General features: G+C 36.5%; 3 protein-coding genes across 4 annotated transcripts; 2 read left to right on the top strand and 1 right to left on the bottom strand.

The window, feature by feature from the left end:
- Positions 1-75: 75 nt before the first annotated feature.
- On the top strand, positions 76-2470 carry ALKBH2 (oxidoreductase, 2OG-Fe(II) oxygenase family protein). Its single transcript, XM_011004051.1, has 4 exons — positions 76-459; positions 930-1046; positions 1130-1319; positions 2153-2470. Exons 1-4 carry the CDS (start codon positions 244-246, stop codon positions 2350-2352), a joined length of 723 nt encoding a protein of 240 aa, XP_011002353.1. The 5' UTR covers positions 76-243; the 3' UTR covers positions 2353-2470.
- Positions 2471-3048: 578 nt separating this feature from the next.
- LOC105109356 (acetyl-CoA acetyltransferase, cytosolic 1-like) lies at positions 3049-7512 on the top strand. Of its 2 annotated transcripts, none has more exons than XM_011004049.1 (14): positions 3049-3239; positions 3343-3441; positions 3559-3732; positions 3858-3963; positions 4471-4609; positions 4860-4937; positions 5020-5085; positions 5566-5651; positions 6032-6131; positions 6218-6328; positions 6415-6456; positions 6601-6687; positions 7017-7102; positions 7348-7512. In XM_011004049.1, exons 1-14 carry the CDS (start codon positions 3209-3211, stop codon positions 7379-7381), a joined length of 1239 nt encoding a protein of 412 aa, XP_011002351.1. In that variant the 5' UTR covers positions 3049-3208; the 3' UTR covers positions 7382-7512. The 2 variants fall into 2 exon arrangements, with proteins under 2 accessions (XP_011002351.1, XP_011002352.1); XM_011004050.1 differs by having other exon boundaries at positions 3050-3239; positions 7017-7120.
- A 108-nt stretch (positions 7513-7620) lies between these two features.
- Positions 7621-12184, bottom strand: LOC105109354 (cellulose synthase-like protein E6). The gene is made up of 8 exons (XM_011004047.1): positions 11839-12184; positions 11426-11747; positions 9979-10119; positions 9759-9890; positions 9323-9535; positions 8991-9215; positions 8551-8898; positions 7621-8298 (listed from the first exon to the last, which is right to left on the bottom strand). Exons 1-8 carry the CDS (start codon positions 12108-12110, stop codon positions 7753-7755), a joined length of 2199 nt encoding a protein of 732 aa, XP_011002349.1. The 5' UTR covers positions 12111-12184; the 3' UTR covers positions 7621-7752.
- Positions 12185-13518: the final 1334 nt, after the last annotated feature.

The following is a 13518-nucleotide window of genomic DNA, read 5'->3' as shown; positions in this document are numbered from 1 at the left end:
GGTGGTCACATGTTACTGGCAACTCTTAGCTGATAAAAAAAAAGAAGTAGAAGGAAAAGGGTCATCTAAAAATAAAATAAAATGTTCTCAATAAAAAGAGAGTAAAAAAGAAGAAGCAGCTTTTACCATTCAAAACGACCCGATCCATTTGTCCTCTCAACCAGACAACCTTACCGCTACAAAGAATGAAAATGCGTGTTGTTAGCGCTTAAACCGACCCTTGTAGTTTTTCAGTTGCAAAAGATGTACTCCAACAAGTTTAAGAAACCTGAAAACGAAGAGGTCAAAGAAGAAAGTGGAAGGGGTAAACAAAGCATCGATCTTGGAAATGGTAGTGAAGTTATTTACATTCAAAGGTTTATAGGATTTGAGAAATCGTGGGAATTCTTTGATTATCTCAACAAACATATCCCTTGGATTCGACCCACCATTCGTGTCTTCGGTCGGCAATGCCTCCAGGTGAAAAGGGTTTTCTCTTTTTGTTAGTTTTTTTATAAAGTCTCGATTTTTTGTTTTGGATGTAACGGTGATGTCAAGTTACTGAATTTATTAAGTTGGTTTTGTTGAAAAGATCAAAGTTGATTGCTTTGTCCAAATCTTGTATATGTTTCATTGTTATAGAAGATCAGTAGTTGTTTTACATCTATTTCTTAGTACTTTTTAAGATTCAAGAGTTGTTTAAAAGTAATTGCATTGTTGTGTAATGTAGGGTGTGATTCGATTTGTGTTATTGTGAGTTTGGAAATTATGTAGATGAAATCTATGAAAACTATCTTGTGGGTGGCCTTAGGATCGTCGATTTATCAGTTCTATATGAGTTCGGTAATCTAATTTATCATATTTCGGGTGCAAAGAGTGCAATTTGTTTGTGGGGGGGGGGGGTGATTGGAATTTGTTTGTTCTTTCTGATTGGATTTACTTCTCTGCAGCCTAGAGATACATGTTATGTTGCAAGTCCAGGATTGCCAGAATTAGTGTACAGTGGATATAAGCCACATGCCTACTCTTGGGATGATTTCCCTCCAATCAAGGACCTCTTGGATATGGTCAGAATGCTTGAATCGTTTGTTGATTTTAAGGTACTTGTTTACTTCGATGACATCTAATGTTTTTTGCTTGTATCCTGAAGGTCCTTGAAGCTCTTCCTGGGAGTAAATTTAACAGCCTGCTCTTGAATAGGTATAAAGGTGGCAATGACAATGTTGGTTGGCATGCTGATGATGAGAAGCTTTATGGACCTACTCCTGAAATTGCTTCGGTTTCATTTGGATGTGAACGTGAATTCTTGTTGAAGAAGAGACCTATGAAATCATCCCAAGGTACTACTAATCATGTTTTCACCTTTGTTTTTGCTGGTATGTTCAAGGCGTTTTAATTTTCAGGTTAGGTTGGAGGATTGAATGAAAATGTGGAGGATGGATAATGTTCAACCCTTAGGGATATAGAAAATCACCCCTCTATTGAAGAAGAACAAGGATGTAAACTCACAAATTCTAAGGATATAGAAAAATCTCCACCTTAGAAATTGAGTTTGGGATAGCTCACCACTCAATGGAGTCCACTAAAGAGATATAGAACCAAAACACAAGCTTAACCAGCTCAATTTGATTTTACTCAACAACAAATCTCTGCTGTGTGCACTTGATTCATGGGTTACATTTATACACATGACCATGCAATTAAAGACGAAGAAAAATGTTAGCCACATGAAGTTTAAGTGACGCATTACTGGTATGGTAGAAACTTGTTCCTATGCTACAATAATATTTTGACAAACGAGGAAAAGGAAGAATACGTCAGGGTGGCTGGGAGATAGGTTGGCTAATGTAATATAGTAGGATGGCTATGAGATATCTTAGGTTGGCTAAATTATTTGATAGGGTGGCTAAGGATGACATAGCGTTTAGTTTGCTTGACATTCTTGACTTTACATGGATGATTTTTCATCTCCCGAGTTGGTCTGCTCAAATGGTTTTGTTATATTGACTGACGAATTTAATCACTTCAACCATTTGCATCATAGATGCTTGCATCTGCTACCAGCACCTTCTCCATGTGTTAAAAACAACATGTAGTTTCATACAGTTTCTCATGGTTCTTTTATAATTACCAACATTGATTCTATTATTTTGTTTTTGGAATAATTGGGTAGAAAGAAGATTGGATGATGAACCTACGAGCAAGAGACTAAAGAAGAGCAGCCATTTTGATCAGCATTCATTCATATTGAAGCATGGATCGCTATTGGTGATGAAAGGTTACACGCAAAGGGATTGGCTTCACTCAGTGCCTAAGCGTGCAAAAGCAGAGGCTACTCGGATTAACCTTACATTCCGGCATGTTGTTGTCTAACAAGGCCTTGGAAGGAGGATATTTGGTCATTTGGTGCCTGTTGCTTATTATAACCCCTTAGTTCTGAGCTACATTTTGCAATCAAGGAGAGAGGAATCATTGGCTTGTTTTGACGCAAATATAAGCTTATCAGTTACCTGATACCTCTATCATTGGCTTGTTTTGACGCAAATATAAGAGATTCAAGCTTATCAGTTACCTGATACCTCAAAACTAGGAACCAGCTAGTGCTATAAAGTGACCACTTGTTACTGGGCATAGACGTCTAATTTTGACAAGAGATGAATGTATTTTGTAGTATAGTTTCTCTGGCATCGTCCCCTTTTGAATCTAATCATGGATTTCCATTGTATTGCATCATTGATCTAGTCATGTGTGTCTTTTTGATGATTTTTAACATAAATTGACTCCAGATCCTTGACAGCAATTTAATAACTATTGATATAGCACGGCGATTGTGCATTTGATAACTTTTTCCCCTAAAACAAGATTCAAGTCTTTATGTTTATGCTCCAAAACGTAGCACTTCCAAACTTATTATTTAGTCGATCCAGAGAAATATGAATTAACATTGTTTCGATCGATATGAGCCAATCCACTTATCCAATGGATGGAGGGGTATCTATAGTTTGCCCTAATATTACTTTTTTATTTTATTTTTTATTTTTGGAGGGAGAGACGTATTACGCATTCCAAGGTAGAATGGCTAACGTTAAATTAAACAAACGAAACAAATAGTGACGCAAATAGTTCTCGCTGTCTTTCTAAAATCTTTCAAGGAGACTGCTGACCCCTCCCATCATTTTCTCCTGATCCATTTCTCTCGTCTTTCAAGCGAATTCTTTGAACTGCTTCTATGGCTTCTTCAGATTCTATAAAGCCACGAGGTCCTATCTTCTTCTTCTTTTAATTTCATTTATGTATATTTTGTTCAGTTCTTTTTGTTGTTAGTGATAGCTGAATTGTTGTGCTTTTTTCATGTGGGAACAGATGTTTGCATTGTGGGTGTTGCTCGTACACCTATGGGAGGATTTCTTGGTTCTCTTTCTTCTTTCTCCGCTACAAAGCTTGGTTCCATTGCTATTCAATGTAAAAATTTCTCATCTTTTAGTGCTATATGGATCGTTTCTTTGATGTTCAATGATTTCTACACTGATTTCTACCATCAAACTTGGTGTGAATTTTACTTCTGTTATGGTTTGTTAGGTGCTCTTCAAAGGGCAAACATTGATCCATCGCTTGTGCAAGAAGTGTTCTTTGGCAATGTTCTTAGTGCTAATTTAGGACAAGCTCCTGCTAGACAAGCTGCTTTAGGTGCTGGTATTCCTAATTCAGTCATTTGCACTACTATCAATAAAGTTTGTGCTTCTGGGATGAAAGGTAAGATTCTTTACGTGCTAGAGGTTTGGTATTTTTTTTCAGCTTCTGGTGATGAACTGATAATTTGGGAAGATTGTTAGTTTCCATGAGTTTGTTGTTTTATCATGTCCTTTTTTGGTTCTCAGCAACTATGCTTGCAGCACAGACAATACAATTGGGTATCAATGATGTTGTTGTGGCTGGTGGGACGGAAAGCATGTCTAATGCTCCTAAGTATCTAGCAGATGCAAGGTTTGGTTTTGTGTCACTCGTTGGACTTTTGATCATGTTGTTTTGCTGCTTTTGTGATTTTCAATATTCATGGTCTTGTAAGAAGGGTTGTGCTTGTGAATTTAGAGGGTTTCTTATAAATGGTAAGTTTTCATATTTTGATAAGAGGAAAATGGTAAGTTACTAGTGGTGATTGAGCTACTATAGTGCTTTCAATTGTGTTCTGATTGGGGGTGAACTTAGTTAGGTGGGATCAAGTCTGCTTATTTTGTACTCCAAGATCATCTTTTGGAACATCAAGTCTACTGTTTTGATACTTTATATGAAACCAAATCCTCTGTAACATAAAAATTTTGTTTTGTTGAGCAAGCTACATGTCCAATACTTTGCATTGGTTATGTTTGCTGTTTGCTGCTTGGTTGTTGCTATTGGTAATCCAGTCAGTTGTTTATTAATGTTTGTATTTGTCCATGTCTACCTGATGGTTAGAATATCTCGTTATTCATTCTTATCCTATTTTCTAAACAGAAAAGGATCTCGATTAGGACATGATACTATTGTTGATGGCATGATGAAAGATGGGCTGTGGGATGTTTATAATGACTTTGGAATGGGAGTTTGTGGAGAAATATGTGCGGATCGGCATAGTATAACAAGGGATGATCAGGTATACTAGTAGTACAGCATTCTGTATGCTTTAAATTTTTCTGTGTTTTTCACCCTTCAAGTATGCCACTTAATTCCCCTTTTTTCTCATTTGAACCTTTTTATTTGGTGATGTCAGAACTCCTCCCTTGTAACATGTATCCAAACAAACAGTTTTCAAAACGAGAATTTTTATTATGATTTAGTAGATGTATGTTTCACTCTTTGAGTTTGTTAATGTTTTGGCTGTTTCTATCTATGCTTTATTACAGGATTCTTATGCTATTCAAAGTTTTGAGCGTGGGATTGCTGCACAAAATAGTGGTCATTTTTCTTGGGAAGTAGTTCCGGTGTGATTCTTAATTCTGATATGATCTGTCTCAATCTGCTTTCTGTATATGCCAAACATTAATTGATTTGTACTACATGCAGGTTGAAGTTTCTGGGGGAAGAGGGAAGCCATCCACCATTGTTGACAAAGATGATGGATTGGTAAAGGTAAATAGAGTGGTTGCACATCGAGCTTAGATTTTATGCATGTTTTTGTTCTCAATTGAATACCAAAATAGATTCTAGATGGGAGTTTCACATCGAGCTTAAATTTTATGCATGTTTTTGTTCTCAATTGAATACCAAAATAGATTCTAGATGGGAGTTTTCAAGTCAAATTGTTTTTTGTAAGATGAGCCTATTCTCTTTTCAGAATGAAGATATTTGCCTTTATGTGTTTGTAAATTTGATCCCAGCAGTGCTATAGCAATATGTGAAGCACAAACATAAGTGTTTGGCTTTATCTCTTGTTGTGTTGAGCTCATGAAGCCTATCAACTTCAGTTTTTCCAGATATTATAGATAGTTACCTATTGTACCATCCATTTCAATCATTTCCAAAATGAAGATACCTGTTATCATGTTAAAAATTTTGTTTTAAATGAAAAGCCAATTTATTCTGTTTCTCTCCTTTTATGTCTCTTCCTAGTTTGATGCTGCAAAACTTAGGAAGCTTAGACCGAGTTTCAAAGAGAATGGCGGCTCTGTTACTGCTGGCAATGCTTCTAGCATAAGGTTCTCTCTCACGCCCTTGTCCTTGGAGAATTGTTTTAGATCATTGTAGATGCATCAAGATTAGAAGAATTTACCAAGAAAGTTATGAATGCGTCTGGCTTCCTAAACTAGAACTCACCCACGAATGAAATCCTTCGCCTGCTATAACTATAGAGCATCAACTCAAGTGCTAGCTGACTCTTTTCTATGTAATAAAACATTGCTAGCCAAAGCTACTTTTTAGGTTTATATGCCTTTTACCTTCTCAGCAAAATCAATGGTCGCATGTTTTAAGTTCATCAGCCATGCATAATGGAATCAATTATGTACCCATGATCATTTTGGTGTCAAAGCACATCTTTTTTCATTTCATTATTGGTTGGTGCTGTTGTGATTAACAGTGATGGTGCTGCTGCACTGGTGCTAATGAGTGGGGAGAAGGCATTAAAGCTCGGGTTGCAAGTAATTGCAAAGATAAGAGGATATGCTGATGCTGCTCAGGTAGTTTAAAGAATGTTTGTGTTTTCTTGGGCTTGGCTGAGCACAACTTCAAATAACGTAGTGCTGGAATAACATTGTCTTGGCAGGCCCCTGAGTTATTTACAACTGCACCAGCCCTTGCAATACCAAAAGCTATTTCAAACGCTGGTTTGGAGGCTTCTCAGATTGATTTCTATGAAATAAATGAAGCCTTTTCTGTAAGTAGCTATGCCTTCACCTTCATACCACCATTGTCTTATTGAAGTAGCTATTTGCTAGTTCCATGTTGCTGTCTTCTCTGCAGGTTGTGGCTCTTGCCAATCAAAAATTGCTTGGTCTTAATCCTGTGAGTTATAAACTAATTTCACCTTTATTGCTTATTAGTCAGTGCCTTCTAGTTCAAAATTTGGGGGCTATTTTGGATGTTCTATTCAGTTATTCATCATTTATTTTCTTTTTTGCTGAAGTATTGTGATGGTTATGAATGCAGCAAAAAGTTAATGCTCATGGTGGAGCTGTATCTTTGGGACATCCACTAGGATGCAGTGGGGCTCGTATCTTAGTCACGCTGCTAGGGGTAACTTATATAGTGGCTTATTCATATTTGCTCTGGGTTTTTTTTTGCCTTCTTGTGGCCTTTCTGGACACTGTTGTGTATTCTATCTCTCTCTCAACCGGCACTTGTGTATGTTCGGATTTTCTGCAGGCTACAAAGTTAGTCTCTAATTTTCTTCTGTCTAGAGTTTCTTTTTACTTATCTTTCTTTACCTGCCCAGTGCCTGAAACCATTTCGGAGAGGAAGCCAATTGCTTGAATGGGTTGAAGATGCATTAAAATTGATTCCTTTTACATACCTTTTGTTTCGTACATTCAGAATCTAAATTAAGGTGTGCAATTATATTGCAGGTACTAAAACATAAGAATGGGAAGTATGGAGTTGGTGGCATCTGCAATGGGGGAGGAGGGGCATCTGCCCTGGTCCTTGAACTCATGTAAGCCCTCTACATTTGGTAAGGAAAATGAATGTTCTATTCAGTTTCGTGATATCCTTTTGTCTTAGTTCTTGCCTCATTTCAAATTCTAATCAAGTATCTTCAATATAAAGCACCATGAAACACCTTGACCAATTGTTTTGGTTCATCACTGATTCCAGAATGGAAAAGGTGATCCCACCCTCCTAGGGCTTGAATTATTAAGAATTTTCAGTGGTTTACAAGTACACTTTTGCATCTTGTAGGCAAGTTGCAAGGGTTGGACCTTCTTCACTATGACAGGTTTTGTTCATCTCACATCATCATACTGTTGTGCAATTCAGAACTTTTTTTTCCAATGTAACTTCACTTGAATAATGAAAGGTGTATCAAAATCTTACAAAGATAATAAATGAGTTCGTTTGTCTTAAGTCTCAGTTAAAATGCTATATAGCATTGGTGTTTGTTTATTGAAACCAATACCTAAACATGTGGTAAACAAATGTGTTTCAATACTGCCATACATGCATTCTCAACCATATGGAAATTTCTTTATGAAATTACTACTTGGTAAGCTTTTATTTGTGTGTAGAAACTTTGTATGTCATTATAGTTCTACAAATGCATGGTCGAGCAGTTTACACTTGGGTTTGAAGAAGGGTGCACTGTTTTTAGTACAAGGCTATTGAACAAGCCAAGAGTGAAACAATAATTGACTTGTATGTTACTGAATATGGCATCCTGCTGCTGTCCTTTCGAAAGAAGAGTCCTTGGTATATTGGTAGATTGATCAAAACTAAGAGCCCACACAGAATTATCTGCAATGCCAATAGGTCAAGAACCTTACTTTCAACATCCATAATCAGCATCTTTATACCACCAACAAAACTGAACATGTTGAGCAGTGCCAGTGTTGCTAAAATGTTAAACATTGGTGATGAAACACCAAACTCCATTTTTTCTTTCTCATATCTCTCGGAAACATCCTCTTCAGCCACCTTTGCGGTGATCACAAAGGTAGAGGTGCTGAATCCCAACAACTTTCTGATAGCGTCAAAGAAGCCAAATAAGTGGGAAGTTGTTCTTTTGAACACCCACATTCTTTGACCATTCCACCAACCTTGAATTGTGCCACCACTCCAAACAAATTCTACGAGGCCATATGCACGGTTGGAAAAGATGGCATATGCGAATGATTGGATCCAGGGGCTTGATAACTGAAAGAGCAAGATGATTCAGCAAGTAGTTGAGTGGAAAATTTAGAAAATCATGACATGTTAATAATAGATAAAGATGATGATGGTGATAGTGTGAAAGATTCAAGGATGACAATGAGGAGCAGGGTGACGATGCACCTTGATATGTAATTGAAATATGCTGTATCCTTAAAGCTTGGTTTATTGTTGAAATTTATCTTGGCTAAGATAAGAGGATCGATTGTTTTAGCTGATGAATTGAAAGGTTCATACCTTCGGAAATAAGGAGATGCCCCTGAGCAGGCAAAGGGGCGGCACAACAAGATAGCACAGCACAGCGAACCAGCTGGTAGCCCATAGCAAGTAGATACAGTATGAAAGTTGAAGTTTTAGGGGTATCCTTTTGTGTCCAAACAGGAAGGGGTTGTGCCTTGTTATCAAAATTTGAAAATCACCTTCAGACCATCTCTTGTGCTGAACCAATGTCTGCAATAGTGTTGTAGGAGCTAGTCCCAAGAAACCCTTTCTTTCAGGAATGAAGTACATAGATCTCCAACCTTTACATTGTACAGAGAGTCCTGTGATTACATCCTCCACTGGACAGCCATATTTCAAACCCATCTGTGAAATTGCAACTTTAGTCATTGCCATTAATTTGTGTATGCAAGAGTGTTCTTCGTGAGTGCTTGCTTGTGTTTGAGAGAGAGAGATACCTCCTTTCCCCATTCGGTATTCGCTTCGTAGGTACAACTAGCAAGAATTCTGCATACTTCTTCCAGGACTCCAGCACTTTCTTTAACCTTCCTATCATTCACTTCCTTCCAGTCTACCTTATTTTCTTTGCTGTACCTCCTCCCACAAAGAGCCTCTCGCCTGTGAAAGCACCCGGAACCGATATATAGAGGCCCTCCATTCCCGTCTAATCCTGGAAAGTCCACCTAGATAGCCAGTTATGGATAGCAGCACAGAATCCATATAACCTTTGTTAGTGTCTATTTCGTCATTCAACTATTTAACAAATCAGGAGTGCTTGACAAATGCATACCTCCATATCTATATTCAATGAATTGCTGTAAATATCGTTCTTTGTGATGTTCTCAAACGCCTGTGGATACTGTATATATCCAATCTCACGACCCTTCTCTTCATCCATGAAAAAGCATAGTGCATCTCTTACCGAGTATGAATTATTCGAGTACATGTCACAGTCAACGTTGAGGATGATCGGACTGTTGCTTATCCTCGAAGACACCCTTATCTAGTTAGCAATATTGTCAAGCACGGTTAGTTTTTATGCCTGCAATGTTACAGATAAATATACGAAGACAAATGCATAAAATAAATTTATTTTTAGAACAGTTTTGGAAGGGCAAGAGAACATGTATTCTTTGTCTTCATTGTCCCGTCTCTTCTGTCTTATGACACTAAACAAATACTATTTAAGTTATGGCTTGATACAACACTATACATGGACTGTTTACCAGTGCATTCATGGCGCCTGCTTTAAAATTGTGAGGATATTGAGGTCTCTTTTCACGAGCCAAATATACCAAAGTTGGCAAAGGTTGTCCTTCATTGTCCATAGCCTGAGGGTCTCTTCCATCTATCAGAATCTACAAAAACAAGTCAACTATATCAACCTAAGGTATTTCATGCGTCGACGTACTCATTATGGGACCAGAAATGATGAAGATGAAGTACTTCAATGAATGTTTGGTGATCTCGTCGACTCGAGGTGAAATTCCACTCGCGAAATCCCTTGTGTTCTTTGCGAATTTCCACTGGAACTTTGCCTAGCTTTGTGGTTGCTTCAATCTGGTACTTCATGTCTATGTATAGTTTCTGTAATTAAGAAAGCAGAGCTCAATTGTAATCAAATTTGAAAGAACTAAAAAATAAAATAAAACAAATCAACCTAGACGATATATTCCAACAAAAAAGAGAGACTAGATTAATGAATTCATTAACTTGGATTAAAGTTATTAAATCCGGTTCGGTTTATAATTCAGATAATGAATTAGATGGATTAACACGAGCAAATCCGAAATAATATTATTTCAAGATTAAAAAAAAAATGATATCATTTTGATATTTTTTTTAAATCAAATCAAGTTTTAACCGGGTTATAGATTAATTATTTTATTTGAATATGTTTGATTATATAAATTTTTATCTAATTTAATTTAAAATTCAACTTGAATCAGGTTACAATTCAATAAGTACATACTAAATTAAAGTATTAGAAATGGATATATTAAAACAAAATACTCGAAATTAAAGATTTCAAAATATACATATGATTTATTAGATTAGTAAGATTATGACGCAATGATTCATAATTTTGTTAAAGATTTTTCTTGTTATTTATAATCTTTGTATTAGGTCGCTCGCCAAAATTTTAATCTTAACCATATCTCAATAGTAGTATTTCCTGACTATACCTTATAATAACAATAATAAAAGGGAAAACTTGAAAACATATTGAATTACCCTAGTATAATCAATTTGTTTTGATCCTCCAAGCTTTGTGGGAAGATAACACAACTCCCCATGTATCATCGTCCACTTGATTTAAGGTGATGGAAGAGTTACAGACGCAAGCTTGACTTTTGATTCCGACATGGGAAATAATTGTCCCAACACAGCAGTAAGAGGGGGTCACCACCACAATTTCTGGTGGATACCAATAGTTTCATCTCCTCAGGCTCCATGCACAACCTCACATCTGCTAGAATTGTCAGCTTTCAAGATGGAAGTGGACCTCAAAATTAACAAGATGGACAAATCTCTTGTCTTGTTTTGGACAAGGAATTAATTAAACTAGACTAGACCAAACCAGGTGGGACATAGGGAAATGTTTGCGTGTAGTTACAAAATGATTTCGGAGATAAATTTATTCGTTTATCCTTCTCTTCGTCTTTTTTCTGTTTTAAGATAGCAACAAAACGCTAATGATCTTTTCTCGTTTCTGAGTAGTAAGCACATTTCACTATCTTATCTTCCTTTTTATTACCGATCCATGCCGTGTTAATCACCTTTACTTGTTACTTGAAGCGTTCAGGGTTGATTTACGGATTTCTCATTATGAAACACGACACTATAAACTGTTAAAAAAAGAGGCCATGAATTGAAATCTACGATGTTTTACCTTGACAAACAACCACTCCTTGGCCTTGTTAGGGTCATCTAGTGGCTCAAGAGCTGTCCGAAAGTAGGCCTCTGGTGATCTTGGTTGTATCTTCATCTTCTTGCAAAATGGTAGCCAATGTTTTGAGAATCTTGATGCCTCTAACATTGCATAAAAGGTCAAGTCTGAGCCACCATCGTCCGATAGATAGACACTTAGCTTCTCTGATGGGTAATCGTAGGCCATCATAGATAAGACCGTGTTGATAACCATAGTTGGTGGCTCAATTTCTGGGTCTGCAGTGCACACAAATATGTCTACCCCGGGCAAATCCTTCTCGTACCTGTCAAGTAGTTCACAGTCATTATAACCAAAGTGTCTAGCTTGGATATAGTAAAGCACATACAGTGAAAATGGAAACATTTAATTAAAACCTCTGGGAGAGCCTGTCCTTGAAAGTGTAACGATAAATGGGGTTCCATCGAACAAGTTGAGTGATAAACCAGTAAAAACTGAACCATAGCTCTGCGAAGAACATTCCAATCCAACTCCATATTTCTACTACTCCTTCGACTGGCAAGTAACTCACTCTATACACCAGTATCATGCAAATAGCAACAAATATTGTAAGCACGTATACTTTGAACAGAAGCCTTCCTCTTGATGCCCTTGTTTCAAAGAGTGGAAGATATTCTTTTTTTCCCATATCTCTCTCTCTCTCTCTCTCTCTCACACACACACACACACACACACCGAGAGATTATGAAATATCAAGCATATATTGAAGCAGAAAAGACAAGTGAGTCTTATGTTCAAGGCTATGTTTGGCACACATGTTTGGTTTAGAATGTGGTTAAGAAACTAGAGAAATCTCTAGAAAATAAATATGTTAGAAATTAGATGCACCTTATTTACTTCATGCAAAAAAAATTATAACTTTTGTGGAATTGAGACTTCCATAATTTTTGTGCTTTAAAAAGCTTACCAGCCAAGCTTATTTTATTTTGTGGCATCGTGGTATGTTTTTGCATATCTGTTGGAAAACTGTAGGTTTTATGGAATTGAGATTTTTGCAATTTTTGTGCTTTAAAAAGCTTGTCGGTTCCTAAAAATATATTTGTTATGAAATACATACCAAAAAATTTGTTACAAAAATATAAATAACAAATAATTTTTACAAAGAAGAGATGTTATTGTTGAAGCTATGGCATCAAAGGTGGAACAATGTTACTTGGCCGTGATCAACTCTTGCACTGTTGTCTATCTGGTAATGGCAGCATAATAGCAAAATCTTGCTATTGATTAGTATGTTTTTCAATTCGTTACAGTTAAACTTATCTAGGATAACTCTAGCTAGTTACACAACTCTTTAGATAAAGGAGATTATAGCCGTTGTATATTTATTTATTTTTACAATTATGTAATGTTTGATTCCTTCTATAAATAAAAGACAAGGAATGATAGTAACTATATGAGACTATTCTGCTCTCTGTTCTTTTTGCTGAAAATTCTATTCTTTGTTGTTTTCAGTTGTTCGTCTATTTAAATAAAATTTTGTTCTTCATATACCGGTTTTTTTACATTTCATATCAGATTTTTTTTTTTAATCTTTGAAGGATTATGAGTGAAACACATGAGATTATTTGTAAGTAAAACATAAGAGATTAGTAAGGTTTAAAGTAATGGATTTTGCAAATTTTTCAACAAAAACACCAATGTTTACAAGACAAAAGTATGGTATGTGGGTTGTTAAAATAAAAACTTTTCTTAAAGCTTTCAACTTGTAAGAGATAGTAAATGTTAGGTTGGTTGCTATTAATGTGCAACAACCATTGACTATTGCACCAACCATGTGCACTCATCCAAGATGTCAAAGGTTGGCAGCCACCATTGTTGAAGAAGAGTTGGAGTTGGCAGCCACCTTTGTTGAAGAAAAGCCTCCATGAATGCCTATAAATAGAGGCATATGCAAGAGAGCAAAATGAGTGAAGAGAATTATGAAAATGTGAAGAGAGTAGAGAGGAAGAGAGAGCTGCAATGGCAGCAGCCTTGCTACCATTGCAGCAGCTGCAAGTGCAGCAAAGAGAGTTGAGAGTTGAGTATGAGAGGGTGTA

The sequence above is a fragment of the Populus euphratica genome, unplaced genomic scaffold, assembly GCF_000495115.2.
Source record: "Populus euphratica unplaced genomic scaffold, PopEup_1.0 scaffold215.1, whole genome shotgun sequence".
In the NCBI taxonomy this organism is placed as follows: domain Eukaryota; kingdom Viridiplantae; phylum Streptophyta; class Magnoliopsida; order Malpighiales; family Salicaceae; genus Populus; species Populus euphratica.
The sequence above is the reverse complement of the archived record's forward strand: the minus strand, read 5'-3'. Positions and strand labels throughout refer to the sequence as shown.

Bases quoted from the DNA above. Each gene is read 5' to 3' on its own strand.
- LOC105109354 (XM_011004047.1), bottom strand. From the start codon at position 12,110: ATGGGAAAAAAAGAATATCTTCCACTCTTTGAAACAAGGGCATCAAGA. The intron at 9,216-9,322 runs GTATGCATTTGT...CTGGCTATCTAG, and splicing joins CATTGAATATAGATATGGAG to GTGGACTTTCCAGGATTAGA. The intron at 8,899-8,990 runs GTATCTCTCTCT...GCAATTTCACAG, and splicing joins ATACCGAATGGGGAAAGGAG to ATGGGTTTGAAATATGGCTG.
- ALKBH2 (XM_011004051.1), top strand. From the start codon at position 244: ATGTACTCCAACAAGTTTAAGAAACCTGAAAACGAAGAGGTCAAAGAA. The intron at 1,047-1,129 runs GTCAGAATGCTT...TGTATCCTGAAG, and splicing joins TCAAGGACCTCTTGGATATG to GTCCTTGAAGCTCTTCCTGG. The intron at 1,320-2,152 runs GTACTACTAATC...ATAATTGGGTAG, and splicing joins ACCTATGAAATCATCCCAAG to AAAGAAGATTGGATGATGAA.
- LOC105109356 (XM_011004049.1), top strand. From the start codon at position 3,209: ATGGCTTCTTCAGATTCTATAAAGCCACGAG. The intron at 3,240-3,342 runs GTCCTATCTTCT...ATGTGGGAACAG, and splicing joins AGATTCTATAAAGCCACGAG to ATGTTTGCATTGTGGGTGTT. The intron at 6,329-6,414 runs GTAAGTAGCTAT...TCTTCTCTGCAG, and splicing joins AAATAAATGAAGCCTTTTCT to GTTGTGGCTCTTGCCAATCA.